This window comes from Myxocyprinus asiaticus, chromosome 12 (assembly GCF_019703515.2).
Source record: "Myxocyprinus asiaticus isolate MX2 ecotype Aquarium Trade chromosome 12, UBuf_Myxa_2, whole genome shotgun sequence".
NCBI classification, from domain to species: Eukaryota; Metazoa; Chordata; class Actinopteri; order Cypriniformes; family Catostomidae; genus Myxocyprinus; species Myxocyprinus asiaticus.
In genome coordinates this window covers 40,336,864-40,353,709 of record NC_059355.1, presented here as the reverse complement: position 1 = coordinate 40,353,709, position 16,846 = coordinate 40,336,864, and the positions used below count along the sequence as shown (strand labels likewise).

Genomic DNA, 16,846 nt, shown 5'->3' with positions numbered 1-16,846 from the left:
TTTGTAACAAAGCTTACCAAATACTTCAAAATGGGCTTGAACTTGAGCAACCTTATGCGCAATGAAGGGATCAAGATTTTGTCTGCAAAGAAAAATCAAAGATCTGACAGAAATTAATTGTGGTCTGTTACAGCTTGGGTAAATATAACCATGTTCTTGGTGTATTTTTAGTTTTTAATTTGTAAAGTATTAATACATCATGGTAGTATTAGTTGGACTGTCTTTAATATACAGTATCTTGATTACATTGTAAAAAAATAATTGTATTACAGTCGTCTTTATGCTGTTATGCCATAAAACAAACTTGCTGTATTACAGTAATGAGAATCTAAGCAGAATCACCATTAAATATTGAGAATACCAGAAAAACAATAACAAATTTTTTTTTAAAAATAAACGCATCTGGACACATTGCAGTAATGAGAATTTGGGTGTTAAATGTGCTTAAGTGTCATAAAAGATTGTGCAAAATGTGCTTAATTGTGCAAATAAAATAAATCTTAATGATCCTAAAATAAGTTTAATTTTCTTAATGCAATATATATACCGGTCAAAAGATTTGAAACACTTACTCATTCTTTAATATATATATATATATATATATATATATATACAGTGGTGTGAAAAAGTGTTTGCCCCCTTCCTGATTGCTTATTTTTTTGCATGTTTGTCACACTTAAATGTTTCAGATCATCAAACAAGTTTGTCAAAGATAACACAAGTAAACACAAAATGCAGTTTTTTTTAAATGAAGGTTGTTATTATTAAGGGAAAACAAAATCCAAACCTACATGGCCCTGTGTGAAAAAGTGATTGCCCCCTAAACATAATAACTGGTTGGGCCACCCCTAGCAGCAACAACTGCAATCAAGCTTTTGCGATAACTTGCAATGAGTCTTTTACAGCGCTGTGGAGGAATTTTGGCCCACTCATCATTGCAGAATTGTTGTAATTCAGCCACATTGGAGGGTTTTGGAGCATGAACTGCCTTTTTAAGGTCATGCCACAGCATCTCAGTAGGATTCAGGTCAGGACTTTGACTAGGCCACTCCAAAGTCTTCATTTTGTTTTTCTTCAGCCATTCAGAGGTGGACTTGCTGGTGTGTTTTGGATTATTGTCCTGCTGCAGAACCAAAGTTCGCTTCAGCTTGAGGTCATGAACAGATGGCCGGACATTCTTCTTCAGGATTTTTTGGTAGACAGCAGAATTCATGGTTCCATTTATCACAGCAAGTCTTCCAGGTCCTGAAGCAGCAAAACAGCCCCAGACCATCACACTACCACCACCATATTTTACTGTTGGTATGATGTTCTTTTTCTGAAATGCGGTGTTACTTTTATGCCAGATGTAATGGGACACACACCTTCCAAAAAGTTCAACTTTTGTCTCGTCAGTCCACAGAGTATTTTCCCAAAAGTCTTGGGGATCATCAAGATGTTTTCTGGCAAAAATGAGACGAGTCTTAATGTTCTTTTTCCTCAGCAGTTGTTTTCGTCTTGGAACTCTGCCATGCAGGCCATTTTTGCCCAGTCTCTTTCTTATGGTGGAGTCATGAACACTGACCTTAACTGAGGCAAGTGAGGCCTGCAGTTCTTTGGATGTTGTTGTGGGGTCTTTTGTGACCTCTTGGATGAGTCGTCGCTGCGCTCTTGGGGTAATTGTGGTCGGCTGGCCACTCCTGGGAAGGTTCACCACTGTTCCATGTTTTCGCCATTTGTGGATAATGGCTCTCACTGTGGTTCTCTGGAGTCCCAAAGCTTTAGAAATGGCTTTATAATCTTTTCCAGACTGATAGATCTCAATTACTTTCTTTCTCATTTGTTCCTGATTTTTTTTTTGGATCTCGGCATGATGTCTAGCTTTTGAAGATCTTTTGGTCTACTTCACTTTGTCAGGCAGGTCCTATTTAAGTGATTTCTTGATTGAGAACAGGTGTGGCAGTAATCAGGCCTGGGTGTGGCTAGAGAAATTGAACTCAGGTGTGATAAACCACAGTTAAATTATGTTTTAACAGGTGGGGCAAACACTTTTTCACACAGGGCCATGTAGGTTTGGATTTTGTTTTCCCTTAATAATAACAACCTTCATTTAAAAACTGCATTTTGTGTTTACTTGTGTTATCTTTGACTAATATTTAAACTTGTTTGATGATCTGAAATATTTAAGTGTGACAAACATGCAAAAAAATAAGAAATCAGGAAGGGGGCAAACACTTTTTCACACCACTGTGTATATATATATATATTTAATTTAAAAAATTTTTTTTTTTTTACCCACATTTTAGAATAATAGTAAAGTTACCAAAACTATGGAATAACATAAATGGAACTATGGAAATTATGTTGTGACTAAACAAAATCCAAAATAAATCAAAACTGTGTTATATTTTAGCATCTTCATAGTCACCCTTTGCCTAGAATTTGCAGACATGTACTCTTGACATTTTCTCAACCAACTTCTTGAGGTATCACCCTGGGCTGCTTTTTAAACAGTATTGAAGGAGTTCCCATCTATGTTGGGCACTTATTGGCTGCTTTTCTTTATTATTTGGACCAAGTCATCAATTTCAAAAACTGTTTTTTATTTGTATTTTTATATATATATATATATATATATAGTTGTGCTCAAAAGTTTGCATACCCTGGCAGAAATTGTGAAATTTGGCATTGATTTTGAAAATATGACTGATCATGCAAAAAGTCTTTTATTTAAGGATAGTGATCATATGAAGCCATTTATCACATAGTTGTTTGGCTCCTTTTTAAATCATAATGATAACAGAATTCACCCAAATGGCCCTGATCAAAAGTTTACATACCCTTGAATGTTTGGCCTTGTTACAGACACACAAGGTGACACACACAGGTTTAAATGGCAATTAAAGGTTCATTTCCCACACCTGTGGCTTTTTAAATTGCAATTAATGTCTGTGTTTAAATAGTCAATGAGTTTGTTAGCTCTCATGTGGATGCACTGAGCAGGCTAGATACTGAGCCATGGGGAGCAGAAAAGAACTGTCAAAAGACCTGCGTAACAAGGTAATGGAACTTTATAAAGATGGGAAAGGATATAAAAAGATATCCAAAGCCTTGAAAATGCCAGTCAGTACTGTTCAATTTTTAATTAAATTCCACTTATTAAGAAGTGGAAAATTCGGGGATCTCTTGATACCAAGCCAAGGTCAGGTAAACCAAGAAAGATTTCAGCCACAACTGCTAGAAGAATTGTTCGGGATACAAAGAAAAACCCACAGGTAACCTCAGGAGAAATACAGGCTGCTCTGGAAAAAGACGGGGTGGTTGTTTCAAGGAGCGCAATACAACGATACTTGAACAAAAATGAGCTGCATGGTCGAGTTGCCAGAATGAAGCCTTTACTGTGCCAATGCCACAAAAAAGCCTGGTTACAATATGCGCGACAACACCTTGACACACCTCACAGCTTCTGGCACACTGTAATTTGGAATGACAAGACCAAAGTAGAGCTTTATGGTCACAACCATAAGCGCTATGTTTGGAGAGGGGTCAACAAGGCCTATAGTGAAAAGAATACCATCCCCACTGTGAAGCATGGTCGTGGCTCACTTATGTTTTGGGGGTGTGTGAGCTCTAAAGGCATGGGAATCTTGTGAAAATTGATGGCAAAATGAATGCAGCATGTTATCAGAAAATATTGGCAGACAATTTGCATTCTTCTGCACGAAAGCTGCGCATGGGACACTTTTGGACTTTCCAGCATGACAATGACCCTAAGCACAAGGCCAAGTTGACCCTCCAGTGGTTACAGCAGAAAAAGGTGAAGGTTCTGGAGTGGCCATCACAGTCTCCTGACCTTAATATCATCGAGCCACTCTGGGGAGATCTCAAACGTGTGGTTCATGCAAGACGACCAAAGACTTTGCTTGACCTGGAGGCATTTTGCCAAGACGAATGGGCAGCTATAACACCTGCAAGAATTTGGGGCCTCATAGACAACTATTACAAAAGACTGCACGCTGTCATTGATGCTAAAGGGGGCAATACACAGTATTAAGAACTAAGGGTATGCAGACTTTTGAACAGGGGTCATTTAATTTTTTTTCTTTGTTGCCATGTTTTGTTTTATGATTGTGGCATTCTGTTATAATCTACAGTTGAATATGAATCCCATAAGAAATAAAAGAAATGTGTTTTGCCTGCTCACTCATGTTTCCTTTATAAATGGTACATATATTACCAATTCTCCAAGGGTATGCAAACTTTTGAGCACAACTGTATAATGAAATAAATTAATATGGTGGCACAAATATATTTTTGTCTACAAAACTAATTTCAAACATTTAAGCATACGCCTTCAGATCAAAAGATTTTTAAGATCATGAGAAACATTTCAGTCAAGTTTTTCAAAAGTTTTGACCGGTAGTGTGTGTGTGTGTGTATGTATGTATATAAATATATATATAATATATATATATATATATATATATATATATATATATTTTTTATTTGTGTGTGTGTGTGTGTGTGTGTTAAAATGTGACCTGGGCATGTTTTTTTTTTTTATGAGATTCACCCTCTTATATCAACTGGGATTGATGGTGGGGCATTTGTTGGTTTGGTTAGATAAACAGTTTTGTGTGTGTGTGTTTGCAGTTGGGTTGCTCAACAACAGCACCATTCACCCTCTTCTGCCCCTGCTGCTGTGATAGCCTCATGAGAGCTGTGATCTCCATATATTCTGTATCTTGTGTATTACAGGTGTTGAGGCATGATTAACGAGAATCGGCTCATGTGCATTATTGTGGCAGCATGTAACTGTCACAGCGCTCTCTTATCTTGGCAAATTATTCAAACATTCAGATAAAGACAGCAGATATGTGTATATCAATAGTCAGCAGTGCTGGTAATGGCAAGCATACCCATTTGAACAAACCCCCAACTAAACCCACGTGGTTTGTGCTATGAATGTGGATTTACCTTAGAACATGTGGCTTGTTGAAGAGAGGTGCGCTATTACTTTTCTAAGTGATCAGGCTTAAAACGGTTGCACACCAGACGAGAAGTGTCACGCTGCGTCGTGGCTAGGACACAGCACAGGTATCAAACACAGGGCACGTCGATGAGGTTCAGGAGGCAGACAGTACACACAAATGTTACCAAAGTTTTTCCCTACTTCAAGAATGAGCAATACAAGAGTAAATAATCCATGTCCTTTGATAATGATTTAGGTCTAATTAAAAAATATATATATATATAATATGCGAGTTGCACTCCGTGACGCGTAGCTGGGCCGCCACTCAGCGTCTGTCGGCGGCGGTGTGCATGTCTTCATTGAAAACAGTTGTTTTGAATTTTAGAATGTGCCATGTCATCCACCAGATGCGTCCAGTGTGCGACATTTTGGAAAGCCCAATTCCCAGTGCGCTTTTAAGTCCTCGTGGTCGTGTAGTGATTCGCCTCAATCCGGGTGGAGGAGGGAGAATCCCAGCTGCCTCCGCGTCTGAGACCGCCAACCCGTGCATCTTATCATGTGGCTTGTTGAGCGCGTTGCCACGGAAACATAGCACGTGTGGAGGCTTCACGGCATCCACCACAGCATCCATGCTCAACTCACCACGTGCCCCACCAAGAACTAACCACATTTTATCAGCCACGAGGAGGTTACCCCATGTGACTCAACCCTCCCTAGCAACCAGGCCAATTTGGTTGCTTAGGAGACCTGGCTGGAGTCACTCAGCATGCCCTGGATTCAAACTAGCAAACTCCAGGGGTTGTAGCCAGCGTCTTTTACCACTGAGCTACCCAGGCCCTTGTGTGCGATCCTCTTTAAAGTTACCATTTGACAGATGAAAAAAAAAATTGTAAAGAGAAATGCCAAAGAGTTACATTGAAGGAGGGACCTGAGCAATATCTAGGGACCAGAATTTCAAATTCATGTAGTCTTGGGGTGGGCTCTTTTGACTTGAGCTAGTAAGGAGCAACCAAAACACCCTAACCATTACCTTGCAACCCCTCCTTACATCTCATACCTTAGCAACCTTATAGCAACACCCTGGAAACAACCCACAACACCCTAACGTTGTGGTGGCGTGTTTTGGAAGGGCAAGCACTGATCACGTTTTCCTCAGAATATGTAAAAATCCTAAAATCTTAAAATTTTAGATCACACTCAAGTTTAAAATGTGATTCTGTCTTTACAGGAAGTGGATTTATATAGAACTAATATCCAGGATAAGTTGGGGTTAACTGTGTGCTACAGGACAGATGATGAGGATGAGACAGGGATCTATGTCAGCGAGGTAAGTTGGAGAAATGTATCAAATCATGTATCATTTATCATAGCAGTTTTTGTCCATGTTAATGTCTGGAAAATGTTCTTTAAAACCACATTGGTTTCAATTACTAGCCAGTTAGATCTATTTAATTTCCAAGCTTGATCTGCAGTTTTCCTCATTCTGCAGATTGATCCGAACAGTATTGCTGCAAAAGATGGACGGATTCGTCAGGGAGATCGAATCATCCAGGTTTGTTCCATATCAGCCAGACACAAATGTATGTATTTTTCTTATTCAGTCATATTCAAGCATTTATCTAAGCAAATATCCACTCCATTCTAAATTAAGATCAATGGCATTGAGATTCAGAATCGTGAAGAAGCAGTGGCTCTTTTAACCAGTGAAGAACACCCAAATGTGTGCCTGCTACTGGCTCGCCCAGAGATACAGGTGAGAAACCCAAGCCACACACACCACACACACTGTTGACCAATATTAAAGGACTGCTGATAGCTTTTCTCCTGTCCTTATTGTTTTAGCTGGATGAGGGCTGGATGGATGATGACAGGAATGACTACCTGGACGACCTCCACATGGATATGTTGGAGCAACAGCATCATCAGGCTATGCAGTTCACTGCAAGCATGCTTCAGCAGGTACAGCAAATCCATCATAATGCCACTCATGAAAGTCAATCGGCAGATATGTCAGTCAGTCATAGCCAGCCTGTCATGGTGGAACATCCAATATATCCATCATAATTTCTGTGTCCGTCACTGAGCTATGTAACTGCAACAGGTGAAGCGGTAAAGCCAGGAATTTAGTTTTAAAATGTGTTTAAGGACTCATTTACACTTCATATTAACTGACTCGGGTTATCACAAGTGGACAGTGTGAAATACATCTGCAAACAGGATCCAATGCATCACTCAAAACATATTCTTAGGTAGTCAAGGACGAAAATGGCCACATCGCATTTGTAATGTAAGCACAGAAAATGTCCCTATTATCCGACAGATCTCATTGAAATAGGTGTCCTGAGAAATCAGGACTCTGTGACAGCCCTTGGCTTTGTAAACAATAGAAATGAGACAGCGGAGCAGCCCATGCTTTTTAAGCCAATCAGAAACACTCTCTGGCTGTACATCATTTTGTGCTTTGGGGTTTGTTGACAATGGGTTGGCTGACATGTCTTTGGAGAGCAAAATTTTGGAGAGAGGGTGTGAGGTTGAAGTTAGCAAAGTGGTGGACATTAGCAGTTTAGAAGTTACCTTTACCAGCATCATAAAACAAAAACAAAGGTCCAACCAAAAAAATCGGAAAAGGCCATAAATGGACATTTTTGGTATGCCTGACCTTAACACGCAATAAGCCACTGGTGTAAAATGATTATATACTTCAGAAATCAGAGACTGTCCCCTTGATGAAATCTAATCACAGTTGGTCACTGAAGACATATTTAAAATGAATACGAGGTGTAAACATGGCCAAAGTCTTACTTAGAATATTTGGAGTATTTTCAATCAGAGTAATGATATTCCTCACTTGTTTTATCACAGAAAAAGCATGAGGAGGATGGCGGTACAACAGACACTGCCACGCTTCCCTCTCAGCGCCATGAGAAGGACAGTGGAGTGGGCCGCACGGATGACAGCACCCGTAATGATGAGAGTTCTGAGCAGGAGAACCTAGCAGATGACCAGACCAACGCCTCCACCACATTAGGCAGCCGCCGCAGGCTCGCCTATAGTCAGGACACCATAGGCAGTGTAGACCTCCCTTTCAGCAGTGAGTCCTTCATTTCTGCAGACTATGCTGATGCTGACTTCTTGGGTGACTTCCCTGTGGATGAATGCGAGCGGTTTAGGGAGTTGCTGGAGCTCAAGTGTCAGGTACAGAGTGGAAGTCCACAGCAGAGCCTGTTTTGGCCCAGAGGTGGTGTAGTCGGCGGGCGGGGCACTGTAGGCGAGGAGGGCGTGGACAAAGAGTTGGAGCTTCTGAATGAAGAACTTCGCATTATTGAGCTTGAGTGCTTGAGCATAGTAAGAGCGCATCGCATGCAGCAGTTACGTGAGCAGTGCCGTGAACAGCCCTGGATGCTGCACAATAGCGGCTTCCGCAACTACAACACAAGTGTGGATGCAAGACGTCACGAGCTGGCTGACATCAGCGAACTCCCAGAAAAGTCAGACAAGGACAGCTCCAGTGCTTACAACACTGGCGAAAGTTGTCGTAGCACACCACTCACACTAGAGCTCTCTCCCGACAACTCTTTGCGCCGTGGAAATGAAAATCAGGCTGAGGCAGGGCCAAGTACCGCAACTTGTGGTGGCAACAGAATTCTGAAGCCTCTACTTTCACCCGTCCAAGAGGCTTGCAGCCCCAACAGGAGTCGGCCAACATCGTCGAAAGAGGCGGAGGCTGGGTCTCAGCATGAAATCAGAGAACGCAAACCAAGCCACCACGCTCAGCCCCATTCACCCTACAAACATGCCCACATCCCAGCCCATGCCCAGCACTACCAGAGTTACATGCAACTGATCCAGCAAAAGTCAGTGGAGTACGCCCAAAGCCAGATGAGCCTAGTCAGCATGTGCCGGGACCCTGTCGCTTCTGCTGACTTGGGACCCAAGATGGAATGGAAGGTGAAGATCCGCAGTGACGGTACACGCTACATTACCAAGCGGCCCGTCCGGGACAAGCTCTTGAAAGAGCGAGCCCTACGGATACGAGAGGAACGCAGTGGAATGACCACGGACGACGACACCATCAGCGAGCTGAAGATGGGTCGTTACTGGAGCAAAGAGGAACGCAAGCAGCACGCCGTCCGTGCCAAGGAGCACCGTCAGCGCAGGGAGTTTATGAAGCAGAGCCGTATGGACTGTCTAAAGGAGCAAGCCGTTAGTGCTGAAGACAAGAAGGAGCCCAACATCATTGAACTGAGTCACAAGAAGATGATGAAAAAGCGGAACAAGAAAATATTTGACAATTGGATGACTATCCAAGAACTGTTGACCCATGGTACAAAGTCACCTGATGGGACACGAGTGTACAACTCCCTGCTGTCAGTGACCACAGTGTAGGCATACGTCTTTTATGTAATGAGCTGTATATAGAACACTACCAATTGGGGTAGACAATCCTGCCTCGTTCAAAGTGGCAACATTTGTATATTGGAAATATGAATGCCTTGTCTGAAGGAACTTTGTCATTTCCAAGAGAAGGTACAATGAGGGTCTCATTGGATGGATTTGTTAAAGTTACAGGAACGTGTCTTCTTATTTGCTCTTTTCATTTCTATCTTTGAGCTTGCTGTTTTAAATATTCTATTAAAGAAGCTAATTAACATTTGGCCTCTTTATAAGGTTTTTGAAAACAATGCAAAGACAGTGTGCCATAACAACCAGCAACATTTATTGATTTTCTTTATGTTCCAACAGGTAATGATAAGCAGTATTTTACTTTTCTTTGCATTCATATTGCTAATTAAATTCATGCAAATATTTAGCTTCATGGTCATCACATAATGTTGTCGGTTGTTTTATATACTTTGCAGTACTTATGTCTTGGTTTTAAAACTAATTGAAAACAAAAAAGATTTTACAGATTTTAAAGAAAAGGTGCTGTTTTTCTAAAGTTTGTACTTCGAAAAGCTACTGTGTTTTCCAACTATTACATTAGACATGCATAAAGCAAAAACAATTTATTGACATCTAAACCTTTGTATTAATGTTGATATTAATGTCTGTTGTAGACAAAAAGCCTTGTTGTATAGGTCTCCATTGTATTACGCAAAATAATACAGTTTAACAAATCATTAGTTAGAAACACAATTTGATGTCTTGTAAAATGAGAGAAATAATAAATTATTGTTTTATATTTGATAAGCTTTCAAAATGTTGTGTTTTGAGGTTGTTTTAGTTTTAGTACAACTTAACTCTGTTTTTCAGGGTATGCCTGAAAGAATTGTCTCTGTGTGAAACCACAAGTAGTTATTTTCCAATAGGCATTTCTTCAAATTAATTTAAAGTATTCACTTAATCACTGAAGCAAGAGGTCTAACATTGGTCTCGGCAGATATGTGTGTTTCTATTTGTGTCTAAGTCTATTAGGGGGGTTGTGGATGAATGGTGTCCACACTTCAGTGACCACTCGACCCTGAGGCCAGTGACCCAACCGGGCCCCTGTTTCTGCTTATCTGTCCCCAGCTGTGTAACTCTGAAACATAGAGCTCAGGTCAGTGCACAGACCTCTATCTCATTACAATCACACTGAAAGGTCTGCAATGCTACAGCTGCAATGAGCTGCGCAGCTAGTACCGGTACTAGACAAGCTCAGTCTTTTTCAGCCAAAACGTTTGTACAGAGGCCCCAAAAAGACAGGCTTACAAATGAATTAATTTCTGTGCCAAGTGGCATCTTTGGCAAATTAACTTTTCTCATTTTCTTAAAACAAACTTATTTTTGTGAAATGCTTTGCTCAAAGTGTGCTTGTGGAATTTTTCTTTACCATAAATGACACTTGGTTTGATGTTTTGTTATCAAATGCAATGAAAATACATTTTAAAGTGTGGCTTAAATGTTCAAATGTGGTAAATACACCACAACCTGTAAAGTGGGACACTTGAGCTTAATCATCTATATTCATGTATACTGAATATGCGGTTGAAGTCAGAATACACCTTAGCCAAATACATTTAAATACATTTAAAATCAGTTTTTCACAATTCCTGACATATAATCATAGAAAACATACCGTCTTAGGTCAGTTAGGATCACTACTTTATTTTAAGAATGTGAAATTTCAGAATAATAGTAGAGAGAATGATTTATTTCAGATTTTATTTCTTTCATCACATTCCCAGTGGGTCAGAGGTTTACATACACTTTGTTGGTATTTGGTAGCATTGCCTTTAAATTGTTTAACTTGGGTCAAACGTTTTGGGTAGCCTTACACAAGCTTCTCACAATAATTTGCTGGAATTTTGGCCCATTCCTCCATACAGATCTGGTATAGCTGAGTCAGGTTTGTAGGCCTCCTTGCTCGCACACGCTTTTTCAGTTCTGCCCACAAATTTTCTATCTGATTGAGGTCAGGGCTTTGTGATGGCCACTCCAATTCCTTCACTTTGTTGTCCTTAAGCCATTTTGCTTGGGAGGAGGGCGGGGCCGGGTCATGATTCTACACACCCGGCTCCTAATCAGGCTGATTAGAACGAGAGGCATAAAGGCCGACTGGAGATGGCAGTGCGACAGAGAGAGAGTTACGGACAGCTGTGTTTGTGTTTGTCTTTTTGGTTTCTTATTAAAATATTATTTATATTGTCAGTTCTCGCCTCCTCCTTTCCATTGATGTGTTACAGTCCATTTGCGACCGAGCTTTATCTTCCTCACTGATGTCTTGAGATGTTGCTTCAATATATCCACATAATTTTCCTTCCTCATGATGCAATCTATTTTGTGAAGTGCACAGTCCCTCCTGCAGCAAAGCACTCCCACAACATGATGCTGCCACCCTCATGCTTCACGGTTGAGATGGTGTTCTTCGGCTTGCAAGCCTTACCTTTTTTCCTCCAAACATAACGATGGTCATTATGGCCAAACAGTTACATTTTTGTTTAATCAGACCAGAGAACTTTTCTCCAAAAAGTAAGAAGTCCCCATGTGCACTTGCAAACTGTAATCTGGCTTTTTTATGGCAGTTTTGGAGCAGCGGCTTCTTCCTTGTAGAGCAGCCTTTCTGGTTATGTCGATATAGGACACGTTTTACTGTTGTGGTGGGGTGAGCAAGAGACAGACACAGTGGGTGTGGCGTCAAGCCTCGGAGAGGCATTTATTGGAAATAATAATAAAAATAACATGTCCATAAAAGGGGTAATAAAGTGTCCAAGGGGGAATAGTGTTCATAATAAAGGGGGAATCTGTCATCCTCGCGGCGAGACGGGGCTCCGTGAAGGGCGGGGTAGTGTCCATAGAATGGCCCAGGCATGAGCTGGGTCTGTCGGTCACTCACGCTCCCCTCCAGGGTCCACGGCGCGAGGGGTGGAAGTGTCCTTGGTGGCCTATCTTATTAGGCCCGCGGCAGGTATGAGGGGAAGGCGGCCCGGCATCTAGCCCATCGGCGGCAACGTGAGCTGTTCACCTCTGGCACTCATTAATGCGTCCGTGGGTCCGAGGAACGGGTCTGGCAGCGCGTCCAACTCCGAACTCTGGTCCTGGGCATGCGAGGATGCCAGTGTGTGCACACGTGGAGATTTGAAGCCGGCTCCCCGAGAAGAGGTGCGCTCTGCATTTTAAAGACAGCGGTGATGAAGCATTATTCCCATCAGGTGTGCATCATTCACTGCTGTCAGAATGAGGCTTATTAATTATGCACTTCTTCTCGCTCTCCTGCCCAACTCCCATCGTGAGCCTGGCTGAAGTGCGGCCCTAAGAGGCGGGGTGACGATGACGAGCTGGAGGGGCGGATCATTCCGCCACACTGTGGATATAGATACTTGTCTGCCTGTTTCCTCCAGCATCTTCACAACGTCCTTTGCTGTTGTTCTGGGATTGATTTGCATTTTTCGCACCAAACTATGTTCATCTCTAGGAGACAAAATGCGTCTCGTTCCTGAGCGTTATGATGGCTGTGTGGTCCCATGGTGTTTATACTTGCGTACTATTGTTTGTACAGATAAACATGGTATCTTCAGGCATTTGCAAATTGCTTTTTTTTTTGGTCTTGGCTGATTTCTTTTGATTTTCGCATGATGTCAAGCAAAGAGGCACTGAGTTTGAAGGTAGGCCTTAAAATACATCCACTGTTGCACCTCCAGTTCAATACACCTCTTATCAGAAGCTAATTGGCTAATTGTCTAAAGGCTTGACATCATTTTCTTGAATTTTTCAAGCTGCTTAAAGACACCGTTAACTTAGTGTATGTAAACTTCTGACCCACTGGAATTGTGATATAGTCAATTAAAAGCAAAACAATCTGCCTGTAAACAATTGTTGGAAAAATTACTTGTGTCATGCACAAAGTAGATGTCCTAAACGACTTGCCAAAATTATAAAGCTAATATTAAATCTGTGGAGTAGTTATAAAATGAGTTTTAATGACTTCAACCTAAGTGTATGTAAACTTCTGACTTCAACTGTACTTTCTTTACACTGCAAAAAAAAGTATAATTTTTTGTCTTGTTTTCCGGTAAAAATTCAATAAAAAATCTAAACATTTTCATCACAAGATAAATTTACTGGTGAAGCAAAATGACATAAGATGTTGTTTTGTCTTGTTTTCTCTGCAGAGAAATCTAAATTTGCTAACGTTTGTGTTTATAAATATATATATATATATATATATATATATATATATATATATATATATATATATATTTACCTATGAGGTCAGAGGAAAAAAAACTTGATTCAAAGGGAAAACAAGTTGATTTTTCTTACCCCATTTGTAAATATTTCTTTCTTGTTTTTTATTCCTTGCAAAAATTAGAAGTTCATTGCAAATTTGCTGCAAACTTGCCGCAAATTCACCATTGATCATTTTCACATGCAAACAAGCTTTGTGGCAAACTTGTGGCAAATTGTCCATTGTTGCCAAAGGTTTGCTGCAGGTTCACCACTACCAGTGAAGAGCTGCAAATTTCTGGCAAACATTTGTGGCAAATCACAAGCTCGTATGCATGTGAAAATAACGAGTGGCAAATCTGCAGCAAGTTTGTGGCTAGTTTTCCAGAACTCTAGATTTTTTCTGCTTCTGAAGTTATTTTTTCTTGTTTAAAGATGTTTCGATATTTTTTACCAGAAAATAAGACAAAAATATTCACTAAGAAAATTATTTTTTGCAGTGAACTAAAAACTAGCATTGCATTCATCCTAAACTAGTATAGAATGACATTTATGTAGCCATTTGAATCATATTTTAAAAACAACAATGGCAATAAAAACAAATGTCCCACTTTCCCAGTATTCAACCTAAAAAAAACAATAAAGAAATGATGAATCAAACATTTTGCAAATCTTGGCACCCAAAAAATAAGACATATAATCAAAAATATGAATTGTATGGATCTGCCAAGGCCACTTGTAGCTTATAAGTCCAAATTTAGTTAGTCGACATAAAAGCCCATACTGTCATGAATGTGTATGTTTATCTTTGTGCAAACATTAAGGGAATTATTATGTTAAATAGTGAGGTGAGGGAACGCACTGTCATCCTCCGCTCTGTCTGCTTGTATGTAATTGATTGCTTTTGCACTGCCTGAAGGAGGACTGTTTGTGTGATTTATGTCCACGGGGACATCTTCACACACACTTTAATAAGAGATAACAATGTTCCAAGTAAAGGCAAAAAAAGAAAGCAACAGCAATCAATTCTGAGCTGTTCCCTTTCCAGGGCAGGAAGAAGCTGAAGTGTAGATTGCTTTGATCACACTATCTGGTTTGTTTTTATTTTGGTAATGAATGAAGGTGGGCAGCCCATGATGTGGCTGGTTGTCCTCTGGTGTTAGTTTTGAAGCTCCCCTCATTTGTCTAAATGCCACGGCAGAAGAAAAGGAGAGGCTCGAGAGTAAATCGTCTGGTGACCGATAAGACCACTGTTTGTGTCCTTGGTGGGTTTTTAAAATACACATCAAAACCCTTTCTAAAATTGTGTTTGAATGATGTTTGATATCAAGAAACAAACAAGCCATAATGTCCTTCAGATATTTTATATGTTCTTTATAGAGATTACTAAAAACACAAAGAGCCTTAAGTCTTTTATTTATGGACAATTTTTATATTTATATGTTATTTTACTTTTTGCATTGCTTTTAGATGATGTTAAGTTTCTCGAGGAAAGTTATAACAATAATCATAATAACAATAATAACAAAAACAATATTAATAATAATAAAAAGAAAAAGAAGAAAATTGGTGCACATCATCAGACTGAAATGTCTTAAAATAAAGAGAAAATTATATAAAATGAAGAAGTTTTCATTTATAAAGTATTTAATTCACTGACTGGATTGCTCAAAATTACACATTGCGACATGGCTTAATATATAATAAAATGTTATTGATTTTTCAGAAAAATGTAACTATATCGTGATATATATCGTTACCATGATATAAAGTTACTCATAAGGTGATATAGGATTTTGGTCATATCGCCCACCCCTAATCACACATAACAATGACTGATAACAGAAAAGCGGACTCCCATCTGATCAACAACCATAAAAGACAGCCACGGACCCTCCAACTTGGAGACGTCAGAGAAAACTTGATGTGCCCATTTCAATTAAACCTCCGCTGTCTGACTAGACTCATGAATCCTGAACGGTGACATCTCATTATGCTTAAGACAGTGTAGTGTATGAAAAAGCCCACTGTCAAGAAACACTTCAATCATTTGAAAAGTAGGACAGAGGTAACAGAGAGTTTATGTGCAATTTCCAGAGTGCAATGATGTAGACTACTTAAATGAAGTACTCAAAACTTACCAGGCACAGCCTATAGAACGGAAGCATATACAATGCTCATTTTCACAATCTCAATTCAAAGGGAAATTGAGGAATACCTGGGTCACACATTCAGATTTCTTTTGGAGTAATTTTAGATGTGAAAAAAGCCCAACAATTCAGTCACATTGACTCTTAACTAATACAAAAATCTCACACATACCTCCACATACTTTTATCTTTTGGCTCTGGGCCATAGATGCACTTGGATCAGTAATTTGAACTGAAGTAATTGAGTAATTTGAGTAAACAAAAAAAGTGAATGGAGATCTTCTGCTGTGGTTGCATGTGCATAGGAGAAAACCCACTGAACATAGTAGAATAAATCACACTTACATTTTCTGAAGAAAATGTAAGTGGTGCTTGCCCATGAAAAAGTCACTGCTGATGCTTTTCTAGGGTATTGTGGGTGGTTACTTTGCAGTTGCTAGAGTGTTCTGGGTAGCTGCTTACCTAGCAATGTAGCAATGCACTTAAAACCATTTAGAACACGACTTAGCAACATCCTGGCAACACTCTAAAATTATGGAGGCAACTTCTGAATGGGCAAGGAATGGTTCACCCAAAAATAAAAATGATCTCATCATGTACTCAAAATCATGCATCCCAGATGTGTATGACTTTCTTTCTTCTGCAGAACAAAAACAAAGATTTCTAGAAGAATTTTTCAGCTCTGTAGGTCCATACAATGCAAGTAAAGTTTGACCAGAAATTTGAAGGTCCAAAAAGTACATAAAGGCAGCATAAAAGTAGTCCATACGATTCCAGTGGTTAAGTCTATATATTCAGAAGCAATATGATAGGTGTGGGTGAGAAACAGATCAATATTTAAGTAATTTTTAACAATAAATCTCCACATTCACTTCCATATTCTTCTTCTTTTGTTTTTGGCTATTTGCATTCTTCGTGCATATTGCGCCCTACTGGGCAGGGAGGAGAATTTATAAAAAAAATGTATATATCCAGTCATTGATAATGAATTACAAAAATTTATATTTTAAATAATTAATACTATTTTGTAGACATACTATCTGGAATGTTGTTGTGACATAATTCCTATATTAATCGAGGAACAAATGGTAAAGAATGG

General features: G+C 39.7%; 1 protein-coding gene across 3 annotated transcripts in view; it reads left to right on the top strand.

Moving 5' to 3' along the window:
• Positions 1-10,151, top strand: part of LOC127449104 (E3 ubiquitin-protein ligase PDZRN3-B-like) — a 165,019-nt gene extending 154,868 nt beyond the window's left edge. For all 3 annotated transcript variants that reach the window (XM_051712270.1, XM_051712273.1, XM_051712272.1), the window contains 5 exons: positions 6,180-6,278; positions 6,441-6,503; positions 6,603-6,704; positions 6,794-6,910; positions 7,814-10,151. In XM_051712270.1, the coding sequence (XP_051568230.1) occupies positions 6,180-6,278; positions 6,441-6,503; positions 6,603-6,704; positions 6,794-6,910; positions 7,814-9,337 (1,905 nt within the window). In that variant the 3' untranslated portion in view covers positions 9,338-10,151. The remainder of the gene's footprint in view (positions 1-6,179; positions 6,279-6,440; positions 6,504-6,602; positions 6,705-6,793; positions 6,911-7,813) is intronic.
• The last annotated feature ends 6,695 nt before the right edge of the window (positions 10,152-16,846 follow it).